We start from the raw sequence: 24,134 nt of genomic DNA on the forward strand, positions 1-24,134 counted from the left end.
AACTGAAATGATGTATTGACTTCTAATCTGTTAAATGCTGAGCGCAAACACTAACTCGCTCCCTTGTCTTTATAAGGGGATGCTTGCGTGCCACCAAAACAAAAGCAACAATTTCTAGCCCTCCTACCAAACTCACCGATTCTCCTTCCTTCTTCTTTGTCTGTCCAGAATAAGGTTCTATGACACCAAGATGGTAGAGTTGTCTAACTAAGGAAAGGGCGCAGGACTGTGCTGCCAGCTTTTTGTTTGATCCATGCTCACGACCGAAGATCCCTGCAGCACACAAAGGTTAGAGTGGCAGCGGCTCACGACGCAAACAGCTCCCACAGGAGTTACTGAGATGGACTTTGTGATTGTTCACATAAGCTAGGTTTCACGGAAAGTCTCAACTCTTGATAAATCCAGAGTTCCAATACAAAGTTCAACAAGACCCATTCATCAGCTGACTCACACTAGCAACAATGTTATTTACTGACTTTCTAAGGAACTCCTGTAATTAATAAAGGATATTTTGAGGTCTTTTCTGCCTTCAATGCCTAAGGAAGCATGATTATCCTATAGCACCCAACAACATCACGCAAGTTTTACTGCCATCTCTACGTAAATAGGTATCATTGAAGCACACCTACTGCCTGGAAACACATTAGATGCCTGTATTTCTAAGATATACAAAGGACAAGTTACCAAGACAAAGAAAACCTACCATAACTCTTAGCCATTTCTTTGTGCTCCGAAGAAAGGTTAGTGGAAGTACGTAATAGGCGAGGAGTAGAAAACAACAAGCACAGCACATACAAGATTCCACATCAGGAAACATCAGCTTCACCTTTGGAAGTGGCTCCAACATGTAACTATGAAAATCCGTACTCAAGGGTTCTACCTAGTTCTCTGCACAGACACCAATCGTTTGCCAAGATAAAAAATAGAGGGGAACACTTACTTCTGCCCAGTTGCTTCACATAAATGTTCATTTCTGCAATAAAACTCCTGTAAAAAAAAGAATGAACACAAAGGCTACAATTACCAAGAACAGCTGAAATTAACACTGCCAAAATAGCCACTCTTTCCAGTTTTTCTAGGCAAAGCTCAAAACTCGGCAATATTCTCTTACTTAATCCTTAAAAATAATGGTTTTATCATTTCAAATATGCTTTGTTTTTCTCTGAATAGTATTTGAGAAATGAAAACTCAATCAGAAGACCTGCTCTTGTGTACTCAGTCAGAGACTCTCAATTCATCAACGACCAGGGTAAAATATTAGCGCTTTCAGTCCCTATAACCTCAAATGAGAAGGTAACAACCTTGTGATCAGTATAATCAGTAGATCCATTAGGAAGAGTCCTGCAAATGCCACTGTTCAGCATTGAAATTTAAAGGCACATGTTAAGAAATACGCTCCAAATTGTCCAAGTACGAGACAACAACTATAAAGCACATCGCTTCTTAAAGTAACACAGGCCAGAGTTGATAAATCCCACTAGGAGCCTAGGCTTATTAACTCTGATAAAACGCTTACTATAGCGACTCTTTTTCTACATTGCAGTTGCCACACGTTTGGCCTGCTCAGAGCACAGACAAAACTAAATCAGGTCATTTGGTCAAAGACTGTGTCGGAAATATCTGCACAGAAGGAGATAAAATATCTGCGCACTTGAATTTTCAGGAAGCCCTTAGTTCCATACTCTGGGAACGTAGTCAAAAGTAATTGTGTGCAGTAGAAAATAGTTTGCCTAGTAGCCCTGCAGTAAATTATTTTAAAGGTCTACTGGTACATTAAGTAGGCTTAAAGGCGTTAGAAAGCCATATGTCAATAGTGGAGGATGGAAAATAGATCCATGTTTTTAAAGTCACAAACCTAAGTGCATATTTGTACAGATTAAAAATTAAAGCCAAGTTCTTATAGGACTGGATTTAAACTTGCAAATATGATTCAAGATGTACGACTGCGCTTTATCAGATGCGGCTCCTCTGTGAAAACTATGCCTCTGGTAGTTCCACAGCTGCAGGCAGAACCTTGCAGCTATGTCCTGGATTTCTCGCTGCAAATAGAAAAAAAGGTTAGGTGTTAGAACTCCTTCCTGTACTACTAGTGGACTGACCTTCACGCACAGTGGCTTCATGGGTCAAAGGCCACTGGCTTTCAGGGACACAACAGCCAATTAAGGCACCGATGCCAGTATGTTTCTCAGCCAGGCCTATAGTCAGCATTCAATCTCATTCTCCTCCACCTAAGGGGAGAACAGCGACACCAAAATCAGTTTACAATAGACTCCCATGAGATTGCTTAGTACAGCCTAAGCAGCCCATGTATGAATAAGCACAGATCTCTGGTGTCGCCCACTGCTACCATCTTCAACTCGAACAGAAGGAGGCAAAGGCATCCCGCGCTACTAATCCCCAAAGAGAAAAGCCACATTCCATCCCTTAATATTTAGCTCATAGTTTATGTCTTAGGAAAGCCATATTCACATACACAATTACACCCTCTTTTCATAATTGAAACAAACTTTCCAATTCCCAATTGTACTGCTATTACCAAGTTCTTCTACCTACTGACTACGATCCGTTGAAAACAAAAAAAAATACATTTCTCCTTTAAAAATCTGAGAGCAAGACTGACACTTTTCCTATAAAGACTATTTAAAAAAAAATAAAGACACTGGCAATATGCATGAGAACTGGCATTTCTTTAAAAAATAAAACAAAAAACAAAAAAAACCCACACAAACAAAACAAAAAACAAACATATTACTATCCTCAAAACTCCAAAAACATCTGAAATCATTCCTCTCTTGTCATATGTACCAAAAGGATTAAATCTGGTAGACGTTATCACCTTTTTCCCCTCTGCCAAAGAAAGCTAGGACACACGAAGATTGTTTTCTACCTTTCTGATCAGCTGCAGGAGATTTTTTTTAGAGTTCCCCCTTCTGTCATTCCTTCAAGAGTAATTCACATGAGCTTTCCTGGGTGTAATAAATACTACACCCTGAAATGCTCTCAAGAAGAACAGTAAGCGGGCTGAGAAACATACTGTCACCAATGGCCACCTCATTCTGCTTAAAAACGTACGTGTTTAAATATATGGATTTTAATGCTTTTACTTGCAGAAAACGTATCAAAATGAACTACACTCTGCAAACTACAGAGTAAAAGAAGTGCTCAAGCACTGTACCTGGAACAAACATGTATACAAGTTCCTAGTACTGTACAAGCTATTTTTGTATTGTTCACTCAAGGGAGAGAAATGTCCTTGCTTGAAAATGTAAATGGAGATGAAGTGACTAGAAGATAAGTTTTAAATGAGAATTCAAAACTTTGTCACCAACAAACGTATTTTAAATGCCTTAAATGTTTATAAGACTCAACCACAAAAGAATACCAGAGCTCCGGCATATTCCAAGCAAGACTCTCATGGAAGACTGCAATGAGAAAACTCACTTGTCTTTCTAAAAAAAATAACTCTCATAGAAAACAAATTTAGATAAAACTAAAATAAAACAAAACAAAACCAAAAAACAGCAGCAGTATGCCATAATTATATGCTGTGGTCAGAAATAATTTCACAAGAATTAACACAATATCCCAAGGTTGTGACTTTTAAAGAGCATTCCAATTGGAGGTAAAAGTTAAAAACGTCAATTATTTATGCACAATCTGTTGTGTATTATTTTCAGTTGGGAGAAACACATGCACATTTTCAGTTCACTTACACCCTGCTGCTGGAACAGGTAGAAAGTCAAAAAAGACTCAACCGGTTTCAACTGAAATTTAACACCCTCAAAACTCCTGCAGGAAGATCACTTTGGTTCCGCCAAACTCATGTTTTCTAGTAGAAGACTCTGCTGAAAAGCGTTAACCATAACAGAAATAAGATGTCCCTGAAGCACATTTCTAGCTAAGCAAATGTAAGCATACTTAAGATCTATTCAAACTGTGCAAGAGAAACCGCAGTTATACAAACAATCACCGCAAGCAATTCAGCATTCCCTCCGCTCAGACTGATACCTCAGTTGTTAGCTAGGTCACAGCAATCGTAAAAGCCATACATCCGTGAAAAACATTGACAATTTCTTCAGAGTCACTCAGATGTCAGCACCAACGCTCTTCACTCTCATTTCAAGATTTAGCGGTGGTACAATTCTGACACTGGATTAAGCAGTCTACAAAGCAAGTCAAAGGCAATGAAACAAAGACAGAAGGAAAACCATGGGAACGAACGTGGTTACACCTTCCTCTTATCAAGGACTTTGATCACTATCTTTCAAACTGCGTTGGCCCTGGTGAAGAGTACTACTTTCTCACATAGAACTGCGGAGCGCTACAAATAAGCGTGATTAGCCACTATTACCAAAAAGTATTTCTAACCCTTGATATACTGAAACTACCAAACCTGTTGTGATCAGGCCCCACTTGAGTGTATTTATATTCTCCCTGAATCTTCTCCTTTTGGAAAAACTGGTTCAGACGTGCCTTAGCATTTTCCAAGGTCCAGTTCCCATGAAGACCAGCATTTAAGTCCACTTCTTCTGACTCTAAGGTCTAACATTAAAAGAAATATTTCATGTATTGGTTTCTATTAGATTTCAACTTTAAACATTCTTACAACAAGTCTTTGAAATAACTTGCCCAGATACTGTAAAATAGTTAAGACTTCCTTACAGAAAACGCTGAAAAGTCTTTGATACTTCCTGATTTTTACAACAAAGCATCTATACAAATAATCTGACCGCAGCCAGAATGATTTATTTTGTTTTTACCTTAAGTAAATTAGCTTTGTTAAAAGTCAGCAGGTATATCTTCAACTGAAGTTAAAATCAAGAGCAAAATATGAAAAGAAAATTAGAAGCCTGATTATAAATGCTAACAACAAGTTAAAGGGAGTGAAAGGCACCCATTTAAGAACTAAAGTAAAGGAGAAGAGAAAAGAATGACTTACTGCCTGCACTTCTTGTTCCTCTTTCCTTGAATAGTAATCTTTCAAATTTGCTCCCCGATCCCACTGAGATCCACCATAGCCAGAGCTGCCAGGTGCTGCACCTGGGCCATTATCTGCCAGGAGAAAAAAACAAAGACAAAGTCATTTCCCCAAATCATATTTTTAGCAATGGAGAGGTATTGCCTGGCAAACTCAACAGCACGTGAACGCTCCTTCAGATCTCATGCAGTCACTCACATCTCTGCCTCAAAACTACAGTGACTTCTAACCGTCTTCTACGTGCAGAATTTATACTATGTGAAAAAACCCAATGTACATGCACGTATTACTACACCCACATACATCCAAATTCCAGTTTTCACAGTCTTACTTATCTCAGCCTTTAGAATCAAATGTGGAGGAAGAGGTCCACCCAAAGTAGAACTGGAACCAGCAACTTCTCTAGCTGCTCCATGCATCAGTCCATCAGGGGTATCACCAGTTGCTGGCTGCAGAAGAAAACAAAAGGGGAATACCAGCACTTTTGTACAGAATAAGTCGTCTTAGTATTTAGCTAGAAAACCTCAGGCAGTTTGGAAAGCTCATGCATCATTATGCAATAGTATCAGCAAAAGCTCCTCTTTAAACATGAGAGGAATGCAATTGCTGAATACCTGGCTTTTTGTGGGTGTTCTTTAAATGGACTTTCAACCAACAAGTAGCTCTGACTTACTGAAGTTCAGCAATCATAAAATCAATTGTTTGAGCATCCAGGGAAAAACAACAGATATGGTCCATATCTTATATCCAAGATAACTCTGATATACATTATGAACATTAAAAAAAAAAATGTAAGAAAACATATAACACCCTTCGTGAACAACAGAATTAGTTATCTGTACAGTTTAAATTCTTCCAATTTTGAAATGTGTACATTGAACTAACTGATCACAAGGCACAGAACATACTATCCCCATTTAGGATCTAGCTATGCAGCACAACGCACCGCCATGAAACTTAACTTGTACAACAGAAACGATATAGGTCTTGTTACCATAGGGCTCCATCTCGGCTTAGGAGACAAGGAAGCACTGCAGTAACACAGGTAACTGCTTCCACTATTCAAACTAACTGCTTATGCTGTACAGATTTTAACGAGACACGGGAAATAAAGCATTCCCTTCCCTCTTGATATCTAACATGTAGCTCCATGCTTTATTTACTGTACTCTACAACTGTTGTAAAGACAGAATTATCTTCTTCCTCAGCTTTTATGTGATACTCATTGCTGTGACACTTGCATGGCTCATAAAACACCGTAAAAAGGAATGATCTTGTTTCACATCTGAAGAGCTAAGGCACAGTGTTCAAAGTTTTAAAAAAAAAATCCAAATTTTCAATGTCTGCTTTGAAGCACTGTTTTTTGTTTTGTTTTTTTTTTTTTAAAAGTACACAGCATGATACATCATGCCATGCACTTAACACACTACTCTCAGCACCAGGTGTGAGTACTCAGCACTTTTAACATCAGCCTGCACCTCACAGGAACCCTGAATTCTATCCCAGCCTCATCAGCTATGCAGACCTAACATGTATATACTTCAGCTTTCCAGCACCACAGGCAGAAGTCCTACGGATCTAGTCTTCTTCACTGCATGCAGGCGCCACTTTGAGCACCAAGAATAAAGTACAGCCAGACACGCAGCGTTACAACCAAAGATTAGCCTTTGGTACGGAGAAAGGAGCGACTTACCCCAAAAGTAGGGATTTCTTCACTCTTCATTTCATTCACCCGAACCAAGTAATTGACAAAGTCTCGAGCAGCATTGCTCTGTGCATCTTTCTTGTTAGTGGAATTGCCCATGCCAATGTAGTTAAAGCCTTCTACTCGAACCTGCAAATTAAAATACAGCTCTGTGGTAAGTACAAGTGAAAGCGTCTTGAAAAGGCAAAGTCGCTTTTCCTATAGCTCCTCAAAGTATAACTTGTGGTCAGAAATTTTTTATACCTACTAAAGAAAAGTGTCAATAGTTCACTCTCAGAGAGCATGAATATTTCACAAAACCTTGCTGAAGAAAATGAATCAGTGTAGAAAGGGACACTTCCAGCAAGCAGCAGCAAACTCTCCCCAGGCTCACTTCCTCAGCCTTCATCCCAGTCTGTCTCAAACAACAGGGACAGAAGCGAGCTTGCATGTCTTCTACTGTAGTTCCATGTTATTATAGCGAGCAAGTCATAATGCATTTCATAAACTTGGGGCGACAGTTTAGAGCAGCATCTTTCTATCTTGCTAGTTTATCTGAGAAGCTGCTACAAAATTTGAGTACGCAACAGAAACCTTTGAATTTCAGACTGACCACAGGTTTTACAGCTATTTTTCTGCAACCACTGCCTTTCATCTTAAACAGTTATTTTCCATCCTTATAGGTTTACACTCTCAGCAACCTCATTTCATTTGAGCTTCATTTGGATAGACCGGTTATGTGCTTCTGATTCTCATTTCTCACTCTCCTGACCATCTGAACAGCTTTTTGCTGTAGTCAGTGGCTGTTCTTAAAAAAAAGTGAGTGCAATCGCATACGACGTTCCAGTTAGCCCCAACTATTCTGCCCAATAGCACTAACGCTAGATTGCATTTATCTTTCCGTGCTGAATCACATGGGCAGATAATACTCATTTTCTCATCAACAAACACATTCAAATAGTATTCTGCCTAAGAAGTTTCCAAATAATGAGTTTCCAGCCTGCAACAGACAATCAGCCTACCAGGCCAATGGTAATACCAGTCAAACAGTAACTGTGCTGGATTTACAACCACCATATCATATTGTGAAAATTAACAGAAGAGAATGCTTTCGTGAGATCTATCAATTCAGCCGTTATATTTCTATGGATACTCACAGGGTACGTATCAGCAGTCAAAACAGAGGATGGTTCAACGATATAATTATCAACAATTCAGCCACACATGCAATCACTTTGTCTGAACAATTATTAAAAACTGATATGTTATTTTACTTGTTTTCTCACAGAAATAAAACGTGAAGAAGTACATTCGAAATAAGAGCAGCAACACCAGCTTACCACCCTCTGCTGACACCCGCTACGTGAGCAGGTAGTTTGCTGCTGTCCAAAAAGGTTTTGCCCCATCCCTAACTTTTTGCAAAGCTTCTCCAGATTTTATTACAGAAACTGCAAATTCGGATTTTGTGGAGTAAAATACTCTCCTTTCTGCATGAAACAGAAGTCTGTACGTACATGTTATGAGAAAAGAAGAGCACCTACAGAGGAGGTGATAATACAGAGCACCTACAGAGGAATGATAATACAAAGATCCTCAGTCTGAGAGCAATTAGCATATGGTCAAAGGTGGGGAAATAAAAGAACATAATCCTTAGCCTGTATAGCAGGGCCTGCGAGAAAATGGAGCAGCCCAACAAATTCAGAAGTGCTCAGACACTCCCAGAGGTACTTTTAAAGACGCTACACAACTACCAATAAAGGGCGACAATAGCCATGCCCAGCAATAATCACTTCCATACGGCAGCCATTCATTTGAAGTCACAGCGTCCCCTCAAATCCTGATAACGCTGTTCAACCTCAATCAACTGTACCACTAGTATTGGCCTAACGTCACTGTACTGCTCAGTTTTGTTATGGGGTTTTGGGGCGGGGAGGTGGGGGGAAGGAAGGAATTGACAAATTCAATGTGTTTAGTCTAAATCTATGATTTTTAACTAATCCACTCTCCGAGCAGCCTCGGACTTAGCATTAGCTCCTTCTTGAAGATAGTCTGAATTTTAAGTTCTCTGGCGGAGCACTCAGGACTTCAAGAGCCAAGCACAGAGCAACGTTATAACAGCGCACAGACCAGAAGCCCACGGAACAGCATCTTCTTTTAATACGTTTCAACATAACTTCAGCAGATGATCAACTTTCTTTCGGGTCACAGCCGTGGATACTGGCGTTAATGCACATATTCGTGTCAGAACAGTGATTCTTTTCTATGGCAAGAGCTTTTACCAGGCTACTTTATGCTCACAAACCAATTCAGCACGTTTTAAGCCTACACGTGAGAAATTTAAATTTGTAATCACCGGCTTAAACTTTAAATTTGCGATTACCCTGAAACATTAGCTGAGGTAAGAGAAGAGGTGCCTGGATCGTCTAACTTTAAAACAGGCAAGCTTTCACGCGTTAGGGTCTCTTTTAAATTTCTGCTAAACCCCTAGTTGCCAGCACCGCTTGTTATAGCTCAAGGAATACCGCACGTTGGCGCAGGGCTCTCCCACACACGCTCCATCTTTGGATACCTATTCACTGCCAGCCGTGAGACGCTCCGGAGAGACATCGCTACATCAAACAGCCCCAGCGCGCTGCTGCCGCCGCAAACCCCTGCGTTCGGCCCGCCCCGCGCGAGGCCCCTCTCCGGGCAGCGCCGCCCGGCCCGGCCCGGCCCCGCACCTCGCACAGGAACTTCTGCCGGTTCTTGCTGCCGGCCGCGCGGATCTCGTAGGCCGGCGTCACCTTCCTCTTGCCGCACCAGGCGTACAGGAAGTTCTTCACGTCGCCCATGGCGCGGCCCGCGGCGGCCGTTAACGGCCCCCAGGGGGCAGCCGGCGGCGGCACCGAGCGGCTGCTCCCCGCGCCCCGCCCCCCCGCGCGCTCGCGCGCGCACGCACGCACGGGCGGGGCGCGGCTAACGGCCGCCGGGCGCAGGCGCGCGCCGCCTCAGGCCAACGGCCGCCGCTACCGGCAACGCCTTCCGACTGCCCCGCACCCCCCGCCGGAGCCGCAACCTCCCGCAAGCAGCGACACGGAGCCCCGGGCGCGACCCGCCCGCTTCCCTCCGGTGCCCCGGCACCGGCCTGCCGAGGGCGGAGAGCGGGCACGTCTGCCCTGCGCCGCGCTTCAGAATGGCCGGCGCGCAGGCGCGGCGACGGCGGCCGCTGCGGGTCAAGAGAAAGCGAGACGAAGCGGTAGGCTGCTGCCGGCGGCGCCCCCGACACAGCTTTCACGCGTGTTCAGCAACGCTGCGTGTCTACGCTTAGGTCGGCCCATCCGCACACGAGCCAATAAAAAGTGGGGGGAAAAAAACTGATAGTCTGTCGTAATTTGAAGGGAGCCCGAATAAAGAACAAAAATATGACTCTTTAAATAGGAAGTCAAGGAGAAAATGAGGTCCCTAAATTAAAAAAAAAAGGGGGGGTGGGTGGGAGAGAATGGGACAGAATAATTAGTTGCTAGGACGAGTCAACAGAAGGACCGGCAACAGCTGACAAGGTAGATCTGTGCTGGATACACCTCCATACTCCTGCTGCTCTGCGACTGCCTCGCTCGGAGATCTAGAAAATGCAGATTTTCTTGCACACCGAAGAGCTAGATACCAAAAACACCTACAGGACCTACGCAGAAGATCCAGTCACCTTATAGAGACAACAGACCAAAGCCCAGGCAACACAGCAGAACTCAAAGACGGTCACTGCAAAGTGATGACCCAGCAAGGAGCCTGGGGAGCAAACCAGGTGGTCAAAACCTTCCCCACGCCAACCTCTAAAAAGGATTTACTTTCTGCTGTGCCTAGTACGCTTGTTTACATGTTACTCAACCATGAAGTCCTGCTGACTTCTGCAAAAGAGCCCACGTGGCTAAAGTTCAGCAGGAACTTTATGCTGACAGGGTCTAATGTTAACAGAATCTCTTTGCAGGGACACAAGAAAAAAAATAAAAAGAATTGATGACCAAACCCTGAAAGCCTCCCGCACACCTACTCCCCTACTACCTTACCAACAGCATTTTTCCAGAAGAGAGAAAGGAAACAGCAATACAAGTATTTAAAATAATGGTTTATAATCAATACTGAATACTGAAGTGAGTCAAAACATAACGAAACGGTTTCAAGATTTGATAGACACAAGTATAAAAATTTTTGAACCAAAATAACTTGGATCTGTTAGAAAACAATCATTTAAAGATGCCTTATCTAGGTGCCGTTTACCTCTATGTGCCATGTACTAAAATAATCAGTAGGTTGCAGCACTGGAATCGCAATAAAAATATTTAGTTTCTATTAGAAAAGAAAGAGCCTAACAGTCAGTTCTTGTTTCATGTTCATGGTTGTGTTTTTTCCTATGCTTCTGCCTTGCAGGCCCCATCTACTTTTGCCTGAGTAACAGTTACACAGTGAACTACCAAAGATATGCAGCACCCACAGCCTGATTTAGCTCTCTTCCCATGTCCGAGGAGTGAGGAAAGCTTCCCTAAATTTCTTACAAATTCGGAGGGGGTTGGGGAAACCTGTACTAGTCCATATTTTGTGTTAAGTAATTACAAAGTAAATTAGTAGGATATTTCACACAGTGGGTCATGAAAAGTTTAGAACTAGATCTCCACATCGCCCTATCTCTTTTCTTCTCCTTCCAAATATCCTTGTACACTGTGCAATCATTTCTGCATGCAAGAATGTTGTCAGAACCTACAGCCCTAGCAGCAGGAGGCACGGGATCTTACATTTGCAAAATACAAATACTCTCAGAAGAGAAAGGATAAGGCGAGGGGAGAGAGACAGGTCCGGGGTGCAAAACAGGACCTCTTAATCTCACCACAGATGACCACCCAATAACGTAATACAGTATATTTTGCATTGCATTTGCATAGAGACTTACAATTCAATTCCAGCTTCAGTTTTGCTGCAAGGAGAAAGATGGAGAAATACCCATTCATTAGTAAGCCAAAAGTTCTTAATTACAAAAGCTTCTTAAATTTTGCATTAAGTGAAGGTGAGCAAAGATAATCAGAAAGGATAAAAACAGGATTTTACACAAATAGACAGTGCCCCAACAGATTCCCTACTAATAAGTAAGGATAGCGGGCTAGGACGTCACGACAATGAGCCCATGATAATGGGCCAGGACGTCATGACAAACAGTAAATTATCAGTCTGAGCATCCAAACGGTGTCAACCAGCATATAAAAACGTACTGCAGCACTGGACATGCTGGTGAAGCGGGAGGACAAAGCAGGATCCAGCTGGAGGGAGCAGCGGAGTGTAGAGATCGATCTCGCTTTCTACACAAAAGGAGCCAGGACCGTTCTACTGGTGAAAATTGGCTTCTTTGAAAGACAGCAGCTCATTATTCTGGGATGTGCAAGAATCCCGGGGAGCTGGGTAAGGTTAAATGAAAAGAAGGCTAGATGTGTGCCAGCAAGGCCAGCTCTAACAGGAAGGGGCTCAGGCAGCCTGCAAATTCCCTGAAAGGAGTCACAGCCAAATCAGCCCGTCACATGGGGAGCGTGCCAAGTGATAGTGAAACCCAGAAAAGGGATTCCCTATCCACGTGGACGGTCCATACGGAAGTGAAATCAGTTGGTAGGCCAGACAATGCTATCCAGCTTGGCTTTGGCCTTGGCGATGAACTCCTCCGAGGCCTTAACAAGCGGAAGCCGTGGAGGTCCCATGGGAATGCCAGAAACAAAAGTCATCACAGCTTTCGTCTGAGCAACACCAAAACCTGGGCAGACAAAGGCAAAAATCAGGTAATTTACAGATCACTTCACTTTTAAAAGTCTCTATATACGTGTCCAAAAAAGCAACAGCATACAGTTCCTGTGTAGGCCTGCATAAACCAGGCTTTAAGCACTTCCCAGAAGTGAGAACAGGGCAACTCAAGAAGAGATGATTGTGCTTGCAGACAGGAAAGACGTTACAGTAAAGAATACATCTACTTACTACACTTAAACATATAATATTTATTTGCCTCTTATACCTATAAGACTTTAAATGTTAATGTATTTCCTCTGACTTTTAACTCTAGAAATACAACCAAGAACTAAAGCTCAGCCAGTTCTTTGAGGCTTACCTACAGTACGTACAGCAAAAGCACAGTTAACGATTCTTTCAACTGTGTGAAAATCATGAAGCATCCAACTCAGTCTCCCTACAGTACTCCAGCTTTGTTGTTCTTAGCACTTTTTATATTAAAATTTGGTTTTGTTTCTATAAAAATCAATCTATTTTAAAGTGTTTTGCCTTATTCTCATTGTACAGCCTTGAGCAGTTATTCTTACACTATAGCAAGACAGGAGAGACAGGTATCAGAGCTGCTCGTTCCTACTGAGGCACCATCATTTGATGCCAATGACTCTCAAAGAAAATAAGCCAGAAATGGGATTTTGGAGACATAATAATAAAAACAAACACACACAGGAAGAGTCAGGATAAGAAAAAAGGTAAAAAGGTAAATCACTGAAAGACTGTTTTAAAGCTGTAGAACTTCCCAGTAGAAGGAAGGAAGTGAGAGTGAAATCTTGTGGGGAGGCTTGGTCCCCTCCCTTTGTTGAGCTCCCAGCTGCTACTAACTCAGGAAACACCACGTGCAACATTTTCTCCTGAAATCTTTCAGGAAGGAAATTCAGCCACATGAGGGTTTCTGGAGCACTGAGTCTGCATTTTAAGACATAACAAGAGACGGGGCAATGTACGACTTACCTAGTTTGATGACAAAGTTAAGAAATTCACCAGTCCGAAACTAGAAAAGACAGACAGCAGTTTATTTGTTCTGTCATATTTGTAAGATGTACAAGCATCTAAAGCTATTATGATATTTACATTTTATGCAACTGTGGCACAGCTTCGGGAAAAGCTGTTGGGACACCTGGCCAGTCTATGTGAGATATTAATTCCACTGGAATGGGGGAGGGAGGGAAGGATATGAGAAAACCCATCACTCCCCAGTTTATTACTCCTGTTCGACCTGCCCGTGCAGCAAGCTGTATGAAAACATTGATAAGTCTCATACCAGGCTGTAAAGGTTAACAGATCTGAATTTCCACTGCCTGGTAAAGAGATTTCCAGAGCAGATCATCCTTTATTATTACAGCTTCATCCTGCAGTCATTTCTCTTTTAAGACAAAAGAAGAACGTCTTACACACCCCAGTGGAAGATGCAGATATTGGGTACGGTTTGTATACTGACTGCTCAGAACTCCTCACAAATCATCAAGCAGCCCAAGATGAAAAGAACTGACTAGCAACAGCTTTCTGCGGCCCATCATGTAAGGTATCACCAGATTATTCCTAGCCACGGGGCCTGGCCACTGTGGGCTTGTTCAAGGAAAAAGGCCAGGGCATTTCTCATGTTGCATAGGTGAGATCAGAGGTTTGAAGGGTAAGGCTGTTCTTCGTTAAAAATAAATTAGTAAGGACAGGTATATACTGGTCAAAAAGGTGAGAAGATAACGAATAACAAGCAAGGGGCTGGAGCTGAAAGAAGGTCCCTTTAATACAGCTCCCTCAGCGTATGAGCATAATCCCAGTCAATTTAGAGGAGAGGAAAAAGAAGGCTGCTCCCAGTAGGAACAGGGAGGATACTGTACCTGATACTTCCGTGCTAATGCAAGGTCCTGCTGTGCAAAAGCTTGCAACATCGTATTGGTTTTTTGGCCCAAGTAGTTGTATGTACTGCCAAAAAGAAAGAATGGCAAATGCAAGGGAGGCTTAGAAGAACCACTGAAACAGAAAAAGTAACCTCCAGGCCTTCTGTCTTGACGTTATCAGAATACAGTCATTGTGACAGAGATTCATGCAGTCCGTGCACGCGTTCACAACGTCAGGCATCGTTAAGTATGCCAAGCCCTAAGAAAGAGTTTAAAGCTCAGATTTCTCTCCCCAGTTCTTTCCAAATGGAACTGCTTTTCAAAATTAAAAACAAAAAGATACAATTACGCAATACTGAAGGGCAATCACTTCATTTCCCAGTTTTCTGTTCATTTAACGGATCATCTACATAAGAGCAGAAATATCATACAATAATTCCTCTAAGCAGCCCAGCACGAGGGGGAAAAGACGAATTAGAAATTAAACTCAGAAAACACTGTCCCAGAGCCCATTTTCTCACAGGCTTCTTGGGTAAACGAAGGTGAAAGATTTAACCTCTCTGGGCTTCGGTTTCTTACCCATACAATGAAGATAAAGAAATTCCCTACTTCAGAAAGCTGCTGTGAGCATAAAGTAGCATGTTATAACCCTTGGGTCAGCTTACAAACTGCAGCAATAATCACCCAAACCACTATACTCTGAGGTCCAGGTTACGCAATTGTCTCATTGCTAGCACTAGAGCTAGCTCATCAGTCTGCTCTGCACTGCAGTCTTATCCTGCAAAGTCCTCCACCATTACAATAGAAGATAACTAGATAAATCCTACGCAGACAGTGGTAGATACAACAAAAAAGTGTTTGTGGGAAGGGAAAAGGAGTCCAAGACATACTGACCTTCCAACTGCTCCATTTGCCCCTACTGCCAGTGCACTCAGCAGTTGCTAGTTTGGGGTGGGAGAGGGGGGAAAAGAATATTTTTACTTTATATAACATCAACAAAAAATATATAACAACAACAAAAAAAGGAAGAGAAAGAGCAAAACTACCCGGCACTCAATGTCCGGCAATTTTTTCCTCTAGGCTGAAGCAAGAGAACACCTTAGAAAAAAAATAATTTTTAAGAGGAGCCTCTTACCTCATCCACCCCATAAAGAAATACAAACTCTTCTCTGTCATTCTTGTTTATACACTGTGCAAGGTCCAAGAGGTCTGTGTCGCTGAACTTCACGCCCTGGAAGGTGGGGATCTGCTCTTTTATCCCATCCATCAACTCTTCAACACGAACTGTGCAGAAGAGCAATCCGCATGGAGAAACACATCCCTGTCCTGAGAGACTTCCCTGCCTCCTCCCCAAGAGGGAGAGAGAGACTTATTTTTACAAGTTATTCCCCTTTGGGATAAGCCTGGAAACTACATAAAGCAACCAGTAAAACAACTTCAGTGTTCTTATTTCCCAAAGTTACATCACAGACATCCTTCAATCCTCTCTGAAGCATTCCTTTTTCCATATCAGAAGGGAAAAAAAAAAAAAAAAAAAAAAAAAGAGAAGTGGAAGTTTAGGAATGAACTAGCAAAAACATATTTAGGAATAAATACAAATTCATACACCCAAAAGCACCGCATAACCTGATGTCTAGAGTAAATAACTAAGATATATATTCTGTTCCTTATTCCTCTGCTAAATAGTAAGTCTTGAAAAACCCAGCCACTGGGTTTATTCAGGATGCGGAGAGCCTACCAGCTCAGGAAGAGCTGAGTAAGCGGTACTTACTCTTTACACCCGTCAGAGGAGGAATGTGGTAGTAATAAAATGGAACAGCAGGGGCTTCAGATGCAACTTCCCGTAAGAAAGCAACCAGCTCATCTGGAAGAAAGCAACCAAGTACCCCCATAAGAGAAGGGGACTATCCATAGCGAAAGGCAGTTCAGACTCACAGCAGCCACAGTCTGTGGAGATGCCATTTTTCTGACTTTTACGTTTCAGAGTTACCATGCACAGGAGCCCCAGAAAAGTAACTTGTGAATAGTCTCACTGCATGTGTTTCCATACAGAACAGCAACACATACATGCATCTACAGTTTACATACTATACACAGCTAATAAATATAAAATCCTACACCTATCATAAAAATTAAATGGAACAAAACTCCAAGGAGGACCATATCGAAGGCAAATACGGTATTTATTTTAAACTGAACTGATTTCAGTCACTCACGCTCATTCCCTTATAACTCACAGATTCTCTCACTTGTAAACTCCAAGACATATGTCCCAAAGTGGTCTCGCCAGGATCGCCTGCGTGCAACACAGAGGACAACGGATCAAGTTTCCATCACCTCCCTTGGGTTCTGCTTGATTGGTGATGAACAACTGGATTTTGGATAGCTTTTCTTGTACCATTTTAGGAATCAAATCGTTATTACAGCGTTATCATCTTCTTCCTCAGAATCTCGTTCACCGCATCCTCCATAAATCTTAGGTAACAGTCTATCTTCCTGCTGGCATAGCACGAAGAGGAATGGCAAAAGCAACGCGTTGAAACCTTTCTGCCATTCTACTGTTATCACAGCAAAGGTCTTCTGCTCACCTTTGTGCTGTTCCTCAGTGTTTACCAGTTTGACTGTGTCCTTGGCTACACAGTACAGGCCATTCCTGCAATGCATTCTCTCCTGTTTCTTCAGGTGCTTTCATATGTACACTTCCATTCATAATTAATTCAGACCAATCTTATGACATTTCTGTTACAACGCTCCACATCATGTGGTTCTTTCAGATTATGTTTCTTATGTTAAAAGCAAAATACTCAATCTAGACGTTCTGAAGTAACCTGAGATGCACAGAACCAAGGGATAGATAACCCTGTTAGGGTCTGGGGTGTGCCACCAAGCCACGAGCATAACCTCCTCAATAGCAAGATGCACGCCTGTGTATCAGGCGTTTACCAACTTGATTAGTGTCCACCAGTGGTCAGCATGGACTTTTCAAGTGTGACCCAGACCAAGCGTGAACTCAGTACTATTTATGCAGAAGACAAACTAGTTATTTATACCTTCAGCAAACGACTCTTCCCTTTACAATAGCCTAACATCTCAAAAGACACCCATCCTGCTTTTTCCTCCAAGACTTCCGACGTTTCCCAGATTTAAAAACTCCTTTTAGGTTTTGCTTTTAAACGGTAACAAACATCACAGCTACGCAAACATTATCATCAGAACATTTTCCAAAGAAAGGAGATGGCACATAAGAGATCTACGATAAACGATTGATGCTCTAGCTCAAATGCTTGCCCTTTCAGAAGATCCTTCAGATTTGGGAGTCGGGAGAGAAATCTTGCAAGCAGCTGAAAAACAGCTCTAACTCACAGAGGAAAGCTACACTTGCTCCACAAGGAGCAGTATTACTATCATTGGTCCTCAGAGCACGCGAGATCTCTTTTGCCAGAACAGACTGCCAATGGCTTGACCAAGTCCAGCAATCACATCTACTCACCTTTGTTCGTGGGCTTGAAGAAGAAGGGGGCTATTACAGCAATACCACTAGCGCCTATGGCTGCTGCATGTCTTGCCTATAAAAGAGGGAATGGAAGACACCTGAAGGTACGTCTCCTTTATATTTATTACACACATAGTGAAAAGGAATCATATCGTATACACACCAGCTCTTGGGACTCCAGTAGACTTAGCGCTCCCACGTGAATGATCACATGATCCAATCTGCACAAGAACAAAATCAGAAGACTCGGGGAGGCTTTACTGATGGGGAAAAATACCAGACTGCCAAAATGAATCCATTCAAACCAGGGAGCCACAGAACAAGAACTTCACTGGGCTAAATTAATACTAAAAGGGATTTGAATCTGTGCTGACTTGAAGAGTAGACACGTGGGGGAAAATGCCTACGTTGGTAAGCAGCCGGTGGTGAAAAAAAAATGCACATTTGCAAACATAAATCAGGTATGACTGTTTCCTGTCATATTTGCAAGGCTCTCGTGAGTGAAAAATCTTAGTATTTTATTAAGAAGTTAAAATTAAGATGTTAAGATTTAATGGGGAGCTGGGAAAGAGAATAGATATCAAAGTGTATGTTTGCTTTCCAAAGCTATCGCTTTGCAGAATTACTAGAGGAGTTCAGCCTCACAGCAGCACCTTTAACCGTTTGCCTGCTCCAGCCAACATAATATCCCAAGTTCCAGTTCATCAGTTCCATTTCTGTGTTCCTCCTTTATTTCCACACAGACTGAGAGTCTTCACACCAGTGGATTTTCTCTCACTGTCCCTCCCACCGCAAAACACCTCCTCCTCCTCTTCCAAGAGGAAGCAGGGCTGAGTGATACAGGACTATGACAGGTTCTGGAGGGAGAGAATACACCTGTATGGAGATATACAGCTAGAGTCTCAGAAGATCTGGGTCGAATTCCTCCCTCTGCCATGGATTCTGCATCTCTAGGGAAGCACTGAAACGCTTTACGCCTCAGCTTCCCCCGTATCAAATCATTCAGAGAATATATTAAAGGGTTCTGAAATGCTCAGAGGGCTTTAAATAGGCAGCTCTCCCTTTACTTTCATTTCTTGTCAAGAATAAGTAAAAGGAAAAGCCCAGAGCCAGAGCCCCTTTTTTCCCCCCGAGCCCCATAATGTACCAAGAGAGGAGGACTCTTACAAGCCCTCTAAGCAGTGGGAATGGATACCTGCTACTCAGCAGTGACAAAGACACATACTTCTATGAAGGACCTCGGGGAACAAACCCCAACAACAAAATACCCAAAGAAAAGCCATGAGCAGATGTGGCTTTGCAATCAGGGTATGCCTGTATCATAATATGAAGTCTGGAATCTCCTGTTCCCTCTCAGCTACTCACTTGTCTTTTCCTTGGTGCACCCACTCTTCTGCCAGCTGCTTCCTCTCCTGGACACTAAGGGCCAGGCCTTCTCCTGTCGTGCCATTCACTGTTTCAACACAACACAACACGCTTGCTGAGGCCTGCCCTACAGGCATTGGTTTTACTGAAGACAGTTACTGGTATTTTTATGACACTAAACAGAAATATTTTTCCCCTCAATTCATGTTAAGGTAACAGTGTTCTGCATCAGCGTCTACATGGGGCTTACAGTGTTATCAGCCCTAAATGCTTGTGCCTGAGGCCCAGGTGTTTCAGCATCAGCAGCTGTGGGAGGAAGAAGGTGGAATCAGCTGCCAAAACTGGAACACTGCACCCTCATATCTCCTCCTCCACCAGACACTACCTCCTTCCCTCCAATTCTGCGAGTTAGACTGTGACATGGGCACGAAGGGACACTCGGCTAGCTAGGTAGCATGACTACTTGAATAATAGTCTCTCCTCCACTCCAAGGAGAAAGCCTGAGATGAAATGTGCAGTCTCTGTCATGAATAGAGCCACTTGTCCTAGGCTAAAGCACCCCTAGAAAATAACGAAACGTGTGTTCAGTCACAAGCAGTCACAGATTAAGCTGACATAGCTGAAATCACTGCCACACTCTGTTTTTCCTCTTGCCACTCTTTTGACTGAAATTTTGATCCGAAATCTTAGCAGACTTCAGCGTACTAAAACATGCCAGGCTGTGAACCGAGGTGGTTTAGCAGATGCTATATTTTCTATCCAAGCAGAAGCTTTCTGCCATCGCAAAAGCTCTGAAGGCAGAGGCAGAACAGACAGATGGGAGCAGTGAGCACCGAGGTATCACCCAGAGCACCCCGTTTCTCTCCGAGAAGCCCAATGGGGGTTGATGAGTCCACTGGATACTCTAGGTTCCTGAGCTGATGTGTTTCTATCGGATGATTGCATCTTGCTCAGGCAAAGGGGAGAATCATTCAAGTGCTGCCAACCCGGCATTATCTGTCTGTCTCTGGGAACGTCTCTGTATGAAGGCAACACTTGTATTTTATTCTGCATACTAATGAGGTGTGGGCAAAAGCAGATCCCTGAAATGTTGCTTACGCTCTCTCTAATAAATACAAACATCTATTATGATCCCACATCAACAGACTTTCCCATTACAGATCTTATCAGGCAAGATATCACAGGACTGTTACCCAGGGCATAATACAGTTCCTGCCAAACAAGACTTACCAAAAATGTTCTTCACGTTCTGCTCGCTTACCAAATAATCCACATATTGATGAATCACCGAAAGGTTAATTTGTCTGAAAGGAAAGGAAGCTTAGGAACCTCAGCTACTGTAAGTCTCTACCCACATAAATCTTATATATTTTTGAAGCCTTGCATTTATACATACATGGACGTGGATATCCTCCGAGATATGACACCCTCAGTATGAGTTTAACAATTCAGGTAACAGTTCAGTTCTGAACGTCATGTACTTTCTTCTAGTTCCTCTTCCTCCCGAGGAATTATTTCTTGTTCCAATCTGTTATTTCACCTGGCAATTACTGAAGGCTTGTCATAGCAAAGGACATTTTTGGGGAAGAGGTGGGAGGATAAAAGGCACTCAAACCTTTTGGACTATTGAAGGAAACAAGAGTGCTCTTTGAGAGCACAAAGGCATCTGTGCAAGCGCTGGCAAAGAGCTAACCTGTCCTTTTAACTGCAGGACACAGACTGCGCAATGGTATCTGGTGGATGTGACTTTGACCTCTCTCTCTTGCTAGAGGATGAGGAAAGGAACAGACTTCCCTGACAAACAGGGAAAACAGAATTCTAGGTTCATCTCCTCTCCAGAACAAATTTATTTTGTTTATCAGTGATTAATACTTCACTGTTGTTTTAAGTTGTCACACATGCAGACCAACCCTGTGGTCTAGAAGTCAATTCTGGGACCTTTATTGGGTTCACACATCACCCAAAATTTCATAGCTGCTTTTGCAGGATATATCTTACCAGGGCCATGCATTTCCCAGCAGAGGGCCCAGATCATTCTCCAAATGACATGTTGCAATAACCACAAGCAGTAATAAAAAAGGAAATTAGAAATAAGTTTCCTTTAAAACACAAAGCTAAGCAGTGACTGCAATGCAAATGAGTTCCCTGACTGATACAGTACAGCAGTTTTCAAAAATAAAGACTCACTTTTAAAAGACCGTGTTAGCACATCTCCACCTTCTCCCTCAAAAACTTGTTCAGCTCTTGGCTCATCTCCTATCAGAATATGTCAGGGTCCTTTGCTAACTCCAAACAACTCAAGTCTTGCAACATGAAAACGCAGTAAGGAGGAAATCTGTTTTTATCAACCTTTCTTTGAGAAAGGCTGGATTTCAGCTTCTGATTTGCTTGCCATCACTTTCAGAACTTCCAGGTCTTGCAGTGTTTTCTTCTGGTTTACACTGATCCCATTTCTCACATATATACACACACAGGAAAACGTACATGACTTAGCTAGGGGCAAGAGAAGCGTAACAGGACGTCAGATTTAGAAAATGGTTTCCTAGCTCTCAAGAGCTCTTTCTACTTTGTGATTTGTGATTTTATTTTGTGACTGGCCTGTGATTTGTCTTAGCAAGCTTGAAAAAAATATTACAGTACTCATATAACCTTACCATGGTTTAATTTGCGCCTACAAAAGCGGTAGAAAAAGAGATACAACACTGACCCAACACTTCACATCCCAGATCGAAAGCACTTGCTGGGAGATGGGAGGATGCAGAGGTGATGGGAACCCACTAGTGGGACTGACCTGATAGTTTCCCATCCTACCTATCCCTTCTCCCAAGGGCAAGCCTGAACGGTTTGGTTACAAAATTAACCTCATCCTTTCATGCCTATAAAGAGGATTAGCCTTTATAAACCTTTGTTGCAAAAGTACACTCTAAGCTTTATATTATCCACAAAAACTGAAATGGTAAACTCTTCGGAGATCTAATTTAAAAATTAAACCGAACAACCATCAGTTCCGGATAAGGAAACAGGAAAACAAAGTTTCAGGGTAACAGCTGACAGTGCAACTTTGACAATGCAAAGATTGTGATGGAAGCTCCTACTCACCCATCAGGAGTCATTGGAGTGACTGTGGCTGCTACAAGACCCTGTAACTTCTTTTTGGGTGCCATTGAGCTGTTTGGAAAACAAAGAAAGAGATAAAAATGATTCGCGTCTTGTATTGTTTCACTTGACCTCTGTTAACAAGAAAACACCACAGGCAAAGTCCAGAAGAAGTGAACTTTGCAAGGGTTTTTCTGTTGTGCAGAAATGAACCTAGAGAGAAGTACTTGGTTTGCGATGGCAGAGAAGCTTACTGCAGTCAGCCCCATCCGAGGACAGGAACGGGAGCACCAGATGTACCTAAAGCTTCCAGACTTTTTCTGTTTACCCTTTCTTCTTCACGTACAGGCTGTGGCCTAACACACGCACAGCAACACCCGGCAGCCTGAGAGAGACAACAATTCTGTGGAGAACCAGCCTCAAAACCCCTCACCCGTGCTTGCGGAAAGGGGAAGAAAGCGGGGAGATGCATGCCACGCTAACCCCAAAGGGGAAGAGCGAACCCCAAAATCCTCCTTCCTCAAGAGGCCGAAAACCCCCTAGACACCGAGGACCGACCCAGCCAGAGCCACCCTTCAGGCTTGCGGCCGGCGGCCGCCCCCCCCCGGCCGAGGCGAGGGCCGAACCCGCCCGACCGGCCGCCCGCGCTGAGGCCGCCGCACTCAGCGCACCCACGGGCTGCCCCGCTGCCGGGGCCGACGCCCGGCACCCCCAAGCTACCTGTCCCGCAGCCCTTCCCCGTCCATCCGCTCCGCTCGCCGCCGGCTCCCCGCTGCTCGCCGCCGGCCCCGCCCCGCCCCCGGCGCCGGCTCTGCCCCGGCTGCGGCGCCCGGGGGCGCTGCCGGCTGCGCGCGGGCGGGCGGGCGCGCACGCGCGAGCGGCGGCCGTTGGGGCGCGGCCGTTGGAGGCCGTTGGAACCGTTGGGCCGGGCGCGCGCCCGCCGCCTCACGCCCCGCGCGCTTTCAGCGTTTTATCCCCGCGGAGGGGGAGGAGGCGAGGGGAGCGGGTTATCTGCTGCCCTCTTGACCGTCGGCACCGTGCACTTCTCTTAAATTGGGGTATTTCTTATTACAGTGATTTCAGCAGCTTTTTTGGTGGGTTTCCCAGGCGCCGGGCCTCCCAGGAACATCCGTGCCAAAAATGAAAATCCGAAGGACCAGCAGGACACAAAGCCCGAATGATTGCCCTCGGCACAACAGTACTCTTCTGCAGTTTGTTTAGCAGCACATCGATAAACCTGGTCAGATGCTGCTTTTGTTTTAAAGAGGAGGAGGGTTCTGACAATGGAAAATCACAGGCTATTACAGGGTGCCTGGCCCCTTCTTAAGAGTTTTGCTGAATTGCTGAACTTTTAAGGACCCTGCAGTGTCATTACATTTCTAAAAGCAGTTTTACACGGATCATAAACTTACCAGTTATCAGTGGTGAAAGACAGTCTAGATTGGGGGGGGGGGGGCAGTTTAAATAGCCTTTATTTACAATGTTACAATTTAAAAAGAAAAACTGAAACGACAAGGATTGCTACTTGCCTGAAGGGCAGACAAGAAGTTGGCGTCATCTGAACATTTGTTTAAAGAACGACATCTTTTCGTGACCCCCTTCCTTCTCCATCAGCCTCCTTTTTTGCGCCGACTCTTAGAGGACCCATTAGAACAGCCACAGTCTCTCTCCTCTTCTGTCATCTAAAAGTAACGTTTTTAAAGGCTTGTTCCAGTTATTAATCACCTCTCTCAAACTTTTGAAAATAAATAACGCAAACACACCATCGAGAGATGAGAGAGCTGCCTGGGTTTTCAGGGGAACGCTGCACTTCATTGCACGCTTTGCCAGGGGCGTGAGAAGTTCTGGCAAAACCGAGCGCTGGTCGTAGCCGAGGCGGACGGCAGC

The 24,134-nt window shown here is 43.5% G+C and overlaps 2 protein-coding genes across 10 annotated transcripts in view; both read right to left on the reverse strand.

The window, feature by feature from the left end:
- Positions 1-9,580, reverse strand: part of DHX9 (DExH-box helicase 9) — a 30,091-nt gene extending 20,511 nt beyond the window's left edge. For 2 of the 4 annotated variants that reach the window (XM_068951716.1, XM_068951717.1), the window contains exons 1-7: positions 9,383-9,573; positions 6,672-6,812; positions 5,310-5,427; positions 4,940-5,052; positions 4,394-4,542; positions 941-987; positions 137-273 (exon numbers count right to left, since the gene is read on the reverse strand). In XM_068951716.1, the coding sequence (XP_068807817.1) occupies positions 137-273; positions 941-987; positions 4,394-4,542; positions 4,940-5,052; positions 5,310-5,427; positions 6,672-6,812; positions 9,383-9,493 (816 nt within the window). In that variant the 5' untranslated portion in view covers positions 9,494-9,573. The other 2 variants (XM_068951720.1, XM_068951718.1) reach the window with 2 other exon arrangements.
- Positions 9,581-10,745: 1,165 nt separating this feature from the next.
- Positions 10,746-23,059, reverse strand: NPL (N-acetylneuraminate pyruvate lyase). 6 transcript variants are annotated; one of them, XM_068951725.1, is made up of 13 exons: positions 22,919-22,974; positions 22,475-22,632; positions 22,251-22,319; positions 20,382-20,455; positions 19,152-19,239; positions 17,950-18,007; positions 17,784-17,859; positions 16,065-16,157; positions 15,429-15,577; positions 15,188-15,234; positions 14,294-14,378; positions 13,407-13,446; positions 10,746-12,429 (listed from the first exon to the last, which is right to left on the reverse strand). In XM_068951725.1, exons 3-13 carry the CDS (start codon positions 22,313-22,315, stop codon positions 12,281-12,283), a joined length of 924 nt encoding a protein of 307 aa, XP_068807826.1. In that variant the 5' UTR covers positions 22,316-22,319; positions 22,475-22,632; positions 22,919-22,974; the 3' UTR covers positions 10,746-12,280. The 6 variants fall into 6 exon arrangements, with proteins under 6 accessions (XP_068807826.1, XP_068807823.1, XP_068807825.1 ...); XM_068951722.1 differs by having other exon boundaries at positions 22,502-22,632; positions 22,919-22,969; XM_068951724.1 differs by lacking the exon at positions 22,919-22,974 and adding an exon at positions 22,731-22,862.
- Positions 23,060-24,134: the final 1,075 nt, after the last annotated feature.

The sequence above is a fragment of the Struthio camelus genome, chromosome 8 (genome assembly GCF_040807025.1).
Source record: "Struthio camelus isolate bStrCam1 chromosome 8, bStrCam1.hap1, whole genome shotgun sequence".
NCBI lineage: Eukaryota > Metazoa > Chordata > Aves > Struthioniformes > Struthionidae > Struthio > Struthio camelus.